General features: G+C 41.5%; 1 protein-coding gene across 1 annotated transcript in view; it reads left to right on the top strand.

Annotated features, from left to right (window-relative positions):
* Positions 1-3,194: 3,194 nt before the first annotated feature.
* LOC111161307 (Nik related kinase) overlaps positions 3,195-9,589 on the top strand; it is a 137,518-nt gene continuing 131,123 nt past the window's right edge. The window contains exon 1 of the mRNA XM_022524898.1: positions 3,195-3,251. Coding sequence (XP_022380606.1) covers positions 3,195-3,251 — 57 coding nt within the window. The remainder of the gene's footprint in view (positions 3,252-9,589) is intronic.

Raw genomic sequence — 9,589 nt, 5'->3', positions numbered from 1 at the left:
TGGCTCCTCTTCACACAGCTTAAAATATGCACCAACCCTTCAGTCATTGACTAGTGAGCTCTGGAGTCAGACTGCCTGAGTTGGAAGCCAGTCTCCTCCAATTTCTAGCTGAGAGGCTTTAGGAAAGTTACTTCATCTCTCTGTGCCTCAATTTCCTTGCCAATGAAATTGAGATAATTAAAAACCTGGGAAAATTTTTGACAAAATTAAATGAGATAGTATATACAAAACACTTAGCCCAGAACATATAGCACACATTCAATAAATTTTAGCTATTAAAAAATACCAATAATCGAAAGTTACAAAGCTCTCAGGGTCTTAAGATAACGAATGGATTGGAGGAGAAAGAGATGTAATAAATATAGGACATGTGGATGCTGTTGGCAGCTAAATTATTTCTGGGTAAAACACAACCTGACAAGTTCCTAGACCCTGAATGGACTAGGGTTGTTTTTATGCAGTTTGAGGTCAGGAGAGAAAGAGAGAAAAAAGAACATTTTGAAAGGGGAAATGATGGTTATGGGGGAAGGGAGAAAAGAAGTCCTGAAGTTGGAAAACAAGTGCCCTATTTCAAGGTTTCTCCCAGGGTTAAGCCTCATGCTTGGGGGCCACCTATATGCCTTCTGGTCTGTTAGCAAGGCTGATCTTCCCCAAGTTGGCCACAAAAATTGCCATAATGCCAGCTTACAAGGCAAAGTTCCCATGCTCTTCCATGCCTCAATTTTCCTTGAAAATAATAATAACTTAAAAATGTGTAGGTCCGCTGTCATGTTCTGGTCAAACACCAAGATTCCCGCCCCCCCCCCACCACCACCACGGGGGTCCCGCCTGGCAATGTAGCTAATCCCTATGGAGTCTTGAAGCCGCTAACCCTCCCACGGAGCCTTGCAACCAGAGAGCCCAGTGATCTAGCCTGGATTCTTTTGCCTGGTCTGGACTTGTCTCTTTAGACAGGCTAAAACAGTCTCTGCCATCAGGGGCCACGGGGCATTTCCCTACATCCTACTTTCAGCAAACCGCATTGTCAAAAAAAAAAAAAAAAGTCTTAACTTATGAACACTTCTTCCCTTTAGCAAAGATTCTCTAAAGAGTTCCTTTAAATGTTGTATTTCTTGACTCCATGTTTTGATTTCTGAAAACTAGATATGTATACAAAAGTGTAACTTTCTATTAACTAGCTCACCTGCCCATCTCTAGTCACGAATTGCTGTTTTCAGGCTCATATTTAGCAACATCCAAAAGTTTTTCTAATCACCCAGGAATTCTTAAACTGTGTTTTAGAAGGGCAAGATTTTGTGCGGTGTAGTTGTCAGGATTTGGATTCTTGGAAAATGCAATTTCTGTATGGTTTACATCATATTTGAATTCACATGAAAATTCGTTCCAGAACACCCGAGTTTCTTTGGGGGGTGGTGGTAGGTGGTTTTCTCCGCACCCGTTAACAGAAAATTTATTTAGCGACACCCGGTTCCTCAGACAGGCTGTGGCCATTACAGTTCTCACTGGGACTGGGAGGTTAAGGAATGTAAAGAGGTCAAACTCAGAACTTGAAACAGACACGAAAGAAACAAAATCCACCAATATATAGAGAATAATTACAAAAGTTAGAAGCGTGTGACAGAAATGATGAGTTTCAGGTCGGTAGGAAGAATTATTCATGCAAATCTTCCTAGAGGGAGCAGAAATTTCTTAATTAAAAAAGAAACAGGAAACAAACCCCCCACATTGCGTTCCAACCCCAGAGTGCCGGTGCGCGAACGCAGTTTGTAAGCTCCAGGGAAAGTAAGCAGCTTCGGGACATTTTCTAAAGTGCTCTTTTCAGTCCAAGAGCTTAGAATGCGGTTAGTTTTACGCACCGAATCCCTTTTCCATAAACTCTTCAAGAGGCGCCTTACTTCTTAAGGCTAAATCCCGTTGTCAGATTCTTTTAAAACGTGTGTCAGATCCCCTGCGCGTTGTGGGGGGAAACGGAGGCGAAGAGCCTGGGCGCTCAGAAATGTTTTGCAACGAATGAGCGAATGAATGAACCCCGGCGGAGAGCTGGAGACTGGGAAATTCGCAGGAACTTTCTCTGTGCTCTTCCAACGCAGCAAACTGCAAACTTAGGAACAGGGTAGCTAGGGCTTAAGCGACTCAGTCTCTTAACTTCCAGCACCTGGGAACAGGTGTGGTTCCGACTGAGCAGACCGGACCTGGTACCAACTAGCTCCGGGCCAGAAAAGATGCGGTCCGCCTCAAGGGGACATCGCGGCGTCCTGTCCATGCCGCACTGCCCTTATCCAGTGATTTCGAAGGCCGAGCTGTGGTAGCCCTGCAGGGCACTTGGTGCTCTCCCCCCACCCGCACAGGGGCTTGCCTGGGTCTGATCCCTAACGCAGTGCCAAGTCATTTCCTCGTCTAACTTGATGGGTCTTTGAGTAGATAAAGCAATAAAATCAGAGGAGCAGAAAGAGAAAAGAGACAATTAAAAATGGCACAAGTGTTTCATGGAGAGACGAGGGCGCGGGGCTGTTTGGACTGTGGCAGAGTTGTGAGGCCCAGACTGGGAGCGGCGCGGAGCGGGACCGGTTTTCCGGGGCTGGCAGCTGCCTTGAAAAAGTTTCCTGTGGAACATTCGCCAGCCGGGGCGGGGGCGGCGGGCTCAGCGGTGGATGTGGGAGGGGGCGTGCAGTCGGTGGAGGCCACGAGAGGCCGGCTCGCAAACCGTTATAGTCCTTCAGCACCTCCCTCGGCCAGTGCCCCCCACCCCCCGCCCAGCCCGCCTCCCCGCCGCGCGGCTGCCCACCTGGCGACGTGACGCTGCACCAATCGTCTTCGAGCTGCTCCCGGGGGGCCTCCCTCCTTGTACCGCCCCCCTCCCCACCCTGAAAGAGGCGCACCCTGCCGGGGCAGACAGTGCGCTCTCGCCGGTGGAGCACCCCTCTAAACTCCTTGGTCTCCAGGACCGACGCTCAGGCTCGTCTCTCGCCTTAGCCAAACTTGCTTTCCCGCCTCTCAAACTCCAACTTCCCTTCACTCCTAACTCTTTCCCTCCACTTTCCCCTCCTCTACCTCCCAAGCCATAAACCCTGGTCCCCTGTTCCTTTTCCCCGTCCTCTCTCTTTTCCTCTCCCTTTTCAACTTCTTGTCAGATTCCACCTCAGACTACCCGAGCGTGCCTAACTCAGTCTCCCGCTTTAGATCGGCTTGAAGCCATGGCGGGACCTGGGGGTTGGAGGGACAAGGAAGTCACGGATCTGGGCCACTTGCCGGTGAGTAGAGGACGCCTGTCTCTTCCGAAGTGCTCTCTTCTGCGGGTTCTGAGCACTGGGGTAGGAGACGGACATCCGCAAGCTGGGCTAAGACAGGACTTCGACGGGGCCCCGGGTGCGGGAAGGGACCCTGGAAGCCCGCTTGCGGAAGAGGCAACCCCCGCCGCCCCCAAGGCACCCGGGGCACGCAAACTCTCGAAAAGGCAAAGGGGCGGGCGGTGGGGGAGAGAGAAGAGGTGACAGTGGGGGTGGTGCGGGCCCTAAACTACGGGACATTTTCTAAATGTGGCCCATTTTGTCTACTGGTGCTCGGGTACCTGTTCTTGATGGGCTCCAGGAGAGGCTAAAGAACACGACGACTCATGGCTTCCTGAGAACACTCTTCCCTATCACCCTGCTGCCGGGTCGTTTGTTTCTTTTGCCAAAGGAGATGCCCACTCGCGGAGTGACCTTTACCTCTAGGTGACAGCGGGCTAGAAAACCAAAGCGTTGGAGTCTCACTTCTCTCACTTTATAATGGCGCTTTCCAAAACCTTGTTCTGCCAGGGCACTGTTCCCGATTGAGTATTGCAGGAGCGAAAGCACTCGACGCCGCTTGGGGAAGAAGTGAATTCTGCACATCCCTATTTAAAAAAGAAAATATTGTGATCACTAACTAAACAGAATTAACTTTTTCTCACGGTTTTGGTTTGTGGATTCTCCTTTTTTTCCCGAATGTCCAGCTTTCCTCCAGAATTTTAATTGATTGGTGAGCTATTATCGCTGTCGTTATTAGTAGACTTGTTTTTTAGCAGTGCCGTTTATTTCATTGGCATCTGGTTTCTGGCAGATATTAGATCCCACCCCGCTCCCTTCTTTAAGTTCCCTTTTTAGATTGGCATTTCACTCGCACCCTCTCTTGAATGCAAAGGGCCCCTGGACTCTCTGAAAGGGAATAAGTAAGCATGCACCAGTGCTGGAATGATCGCCAGGCAACTGTAGTTCAAGGCAGTGGCCTACTTGCTTTGGGAAAAGCTAAATATTAACCTTGAGGTTATAGGACTATTCAAAGCCGCGGTGCTTTAATTGTATACATATTTGGTATTTTAAGACTGTGTTCTTGATGAAGGCAGACACCTGTCCCTATCAAAAAATGGGCATTCTCCAAGCCTCACCTATATAGTTTTACGCTAGAATAGTGTAGAGGAGGAAGTAATGCATGTGGGTAACGTTTTAGCAAATTGTGCTCAGCATTAAAAAAAAAGGAACTTAAATATTGACATATTGAATTGCATATATTAGCATTGCTGTTGTTGATACAGCTTTATAAAATAAATCCACAAAATTTTTAAAAGTTAAATATTTTTTCACCTTGCATATGTGAGATTTCTAGGATGTGGAGGCCTCAACTGGTGGTTTCCTTTCTGAACAGAATTTTCTTTTTCTGACTAGGTTTATTGTCAAGTAAAAGTATAAAACCAAGGAATAAAATGTTACCCTTCTCCAACAGTCTCTATGTAGGGTGCAGGAAAGAGATAAAAAAGCAAACTAGGGCAAATATGTGAAATCACAAATAAGTAAACTGAAATAACATTTTCCCCCTAAAATTGACTAAAGAGAGGAATGGGCAAGACCTCACAGAAATAATTGAGCAGGGAATTCCAAACCCAAGGGGAAAAATGTTTTATTGCCACAAAAAAATGGGGGGAAATGGCCCAGACTAACTGACCCGGTCATGGCCCTGGGACGTAAGAACTTGGTGAGAGCTGAGGAGATAAGGGAAAAGGCTGCAATCTTTACATTGCAGTTCAATGGAATATTAGTTTTCTGGGGTTTTATAGGGGTGTGAAGGGGAAAAAGATGAGGTTGGTTTTTAATGTGGGAATACGGAGAAAACAAAACTTTGTGAAAGGTTTATAAAGTCCTCAGTTTCAATAATTTCTAAATTTCTGTTATGCAGTATATCATTGTGGAGGTCTTCACCATAGCAAATTATGCATATTTGTGCAAGTTATGCCTAATTCTCCCCTCTCCCCAAACATCCAGGTCTAAACCCTAAGAAATCTAGCAGAAGGGTAGCATTCTCTTTAGAATTTCCTTACCGTCAAATTTTTAGAGTTGCAAAAAGTTCACGTTGCTTTGGTCACTGAGGTATATTTTAATGATTTGTTATTTCTTTGCCTTTGACTTATTTCCTTAGTTTCTGAAGAAGTAAAGGTAAATGAAGAGGTCAAAAGACATTGAAGTTAGTTAGCTGTTTGGAAGTTTGCATTTTGATGCAAAGTAGACGATAAAGCAAAGAAATCTGATTATGGTGACCACTCAAGATAATTAAGAGTTGCCACTCTTAAGATAATTATCCTCAATAATATCATCCTCATAATATCTGAAGATAAGAAAGTTGGCATCATTCAACACCAAATACACCAATTTGGCAATAGCCAGTTAATGAGGGGGAGATTCAGACCTTGGTATTTCACATTGAACAAAAAATAATCTTGCAGATTTTAAAATAAATATTGGTTTAGTTCAAAATTGATATATTATGTCCTTGTGGGGTTGGCCAGCTAAATGACCACGAGGCAAGGACCCTTGAGAGCCATCAGGCTTGGCTATGCAAATTTGAATTTAAAGAAAGTGGTGGAAGGTTATTTGGTACTTTTGTTATTAGATAGATATTATTTTTCAACCTAAAATAGTAAGCAAGAGTGAAAGCGGGGGAAGCAGGAGAGGGGAGGGGAGGGGAAGAAGGAATTGTTGAACTTTTTTTGTATAATGCCCTAAAGTTTACAGACATAAAGTAAGAGAGCCAATGTAGTAACCAGGGAACTATATTTAATTAATAATCAACTATATTTAATTAATAGGTCGCTCTAATTTTTTTCTGATTTACTATCGAATAAATATCTCATAGGTGACAAAACAAAGAAGGTACAGAGATTTATGTTTGGTGCTTCCTTTTTGAAAAGAGAATTGCAAAGCCTTATGTCTTTATGTATATCTGTGTGTGTTTGCACACACATATGTAGTAGTATTTTCACCTTGCCTGCCAGCAATACCTGTATGTGTGTGTCTCGCTCTCAGATCTCTCTCTCTCCATATATGTATGTATGTATATATGTGTGTATGTATGTGTATATGTGTGTGTGCATACACACACATACATACACACACACACACACACACACACATATATATATATATATATATATATATATATATATATATATATATGTCACTCAACCCTTGGGACTGGAAATTATTTCCTCATCTCCAAATCTGGCATGTCTTTCACTATGATAGTCCCCTTTGTCTTCTGTGCCCAGTATGCTAATGACATTCCTCATGGCTTGTGGCCTTGGTATTTGACACTGCCATGTGTAGTCCTAATCTATATTGGGGTCAGGATTAGACAGGCCTGGAGGACGGTAGTGGCAGAGGTGATCTGAAATAGCACATGATCCAAAAACTATATTTGAATTACATTAGGTTTATATTTAAATATAACTGTCAGCTCTCCCAGTCTTCCACCACCCAGACCAAGGCTGCTTTCCACACTCCATCATGAGAACCTTCCTACTTTACCAAATACCTTAGTCCCCTGTTTCGAAGCAGTTTTACCTTCTAGTCAACAAGTGTTGAAACTTTCACCATGTGCTCCGTTATGTATTTCAAGCTTCACCTCAGCATGACATTGTACTTCAGTCTAATTTCCCAGTCTTTTTTCACCCAATTTCTAGAGCAGTGGGTTTTATGTTGGTGCACAAGAATATTACACAAGAATCATTTGGGGGATCTTGGGACCCATCTTCGGAAATTCTGATTTAATAATTCCATGGTAGGGACAAGGCATCTGTATTTTATTTTGTTAAGTTTTTTTTTTTAATTCTTAAGTAATCTCTACAACCAATGTGGGACTTGAACTTATAACCCCAAGATCAAGAGTTGCATGCTGCTCTGACCGAGTCAGCCAGGTGCCCCAAGTAATCTGTATTTTAAACAAGATTCCCCAGATGGTTCTTAAGTAGGGAGTGTCTCTACAGTCCATAGTTTGAGAAATACTGGTCTTGAGGAAGAGATTTTCCTTTCTAAAATTTCCACTTGAATTGTGATGCCCATTCTTCTATCTCTGAAACTCACTCTGGCACTTACTGTGTTATATATGTCATTTTCAGGTTTTTCTCTTCATAAACTTCATAAAATCTCTATTTCAAATATTTAAAATAAAAGAAGAAAAGCCTCTGCTATTCCTTCTAGGTGCTGTGCAATCTTTTCCTTTCCTTTAGCTGTCTGAATAGTAGTGTGTGTTCCCTAGCTCTCTTTCTTTTCTGCCCTAAATCTAAAATTTATTGCTACCCATATTGACCATTTATCAGTTCCCCTTTGTTCTTAATTTCGGCTATCTTTTGTTCTGTTGATCAGCCTTTGCTTTTGAGTCTCCTCCATGACCAGTAAACACTGCCTTCTAGTGGTTCTTTTTCTTCCTGTTACCCCCCACCCCCATCCTTAATAAAATTTCCATCAAGGTGTTCATTCTTTACCCCCTCCTTGAATTCAGAAGACAGAAACAACTCCTGAAAATGTTGGGTTTCAGGGAATAACCAGACTAAGACTTTAAAAGTTGCAGGAGATATTTTAAATACCTAGAAAATATAACAAAGTGTAAAATGTTTGCTCAGCATTTTATGGTTCAAAAATCTTTTAAGACTTAGAATTTTCATAATCTTTTTTGAGAAAGGCTTTTATAAATTATGGTTTCTTGTTTAATGACCATTTTTAACTAAATAGAACACCAAAGCGTATGGAACAGCCAAATAATCTCCCAAATTATTGTAGTAGTCATATATATAAAGATCTTTCCTCTGCTTGTTTTCTTATCTCAGAGTGGCAGGGCAGAGGAGAGGACCGAGTAATTATGGAGACGCCTCTGATGTGGACTTTTTACTTTCACAGAAGCAAACAAACAAACAAAAAAGTTCATTTTCAATGTTTCCTTCACTGGGGCTCCAGGATAAATTTTCTCTATCATTTAGTGGAAAGTCTGATATAAGAAATTGAGTAATAGTACCCTACTAATAATTAGCACAGTTCTTCTCCCCTTGTTTCCCAGTTTGACAATCATTTAGTCCTAAAAGATACTAGTGTGGGGATGGGGAAAAAGTATTGCCTAAAACTAAGGAAAAAAATACTCTTAGTAAAGATGAATACTAAGTTGAGTTGCCTTTAAGAAAAGAAGAAAAATTTTTATAACATTCTTTCTTTTAAATGCGAGCCTGAGGAGAATTAGGATGTTTTGGTCATTTATGAGCAGGAAAACATTTCCAAACAACATGAGTACAGATAAAATAAGGCCTCCAAGAATTCCACAGGTATTTTATTATCCCTGTCCATTTCTTTGGTGTTTTTGTTTTGTTTTGTTTTGGTAATTAGATACCTGAGTTCAAATATGAGTAAGGTATTATGCTTTTGAAGGCTAGAAAAAGGCCTAAAGATATTTAGGACATTTGTGCTCAAAGATTCAGAAACAGAGTTGTTCAGATAATATAGTAATACTCTAATACGTGGTATTTTTTCAGCTAAAATGTAGCCTTAACTAACAAAGAATGGATTACCAATAGAAATCAACTAATACATTTGATTCCTTTGATGGCCAGATGGCCAGAAGTTGTTCCTTCAGAATTAATAATGTCTAATACAAATCCCTCAATAATATCCTTCAAAGAAATATGCTAAAGTGATAAAGTCTTTAAGCCAAACCTTAGCAATTCCTTTGTTGGCTAACTTTTCTCCCAGACTTTATTCAAAGAGTTACAACAATGCTATGCTTAATATCAAAGCCATTATAACAATTTATTTTATTTTTCTTAAATTCTCAAAATTATCATTTTAAATAACTTTTATATATTCATTGGAAGTATGTTCCCTGAACTATTTGTTTTAATAATAGAGTGTTTATTGTGATATTGATTTTGATGATGACTTTAAGAAAGTAGGCTGCCATTTTTTCTAACAGTGATCATATCAAATCCAATTGGGATTTTAGGACATTAGAATCTGATTTTTTCTTACAGAATTTTAAAGCTAGGAAATCACCAAACACAAAACCTTCATTTTATATGTGTGAAAACTAAGTCCCAGAAAGAGTAAATAACTTATCCAGAGTCATATAGTTAATTAATGGCAGAGCTGGGGCTAAACCTCCAGTCTCCTGACTCTTCCAGTTAAATACTTACTGACTGAAGTAATCCCAGAGCTGTGTCATTTTCCTATGAGAGTTTTGTTAGATTACAGAAATACCATGACAGTTTTAAGAAATCCATAATTTCATTCATATACATTGCATATCCTCAATAGTTTTT

Source organism: Enhydra lutris, unplaced genomic scaffold (assembly GCF_002288905.1).
Source record: "Enhydra lutris kenyoni isolate GAN:26980312 unplaced genomic scaffold, ASM228890v2 scaffoldscaffold83, whole genome shotgun sequence".
Lineage (NCBI taxonomy): Eukaryota > Metazoa > Chordata > Mammalia > Carnivora > Mustelidae > Enhydra > Enhydra lutris.
This window is presented reverse-complemented; position numbering and strand designations above follow the sequence as displayed.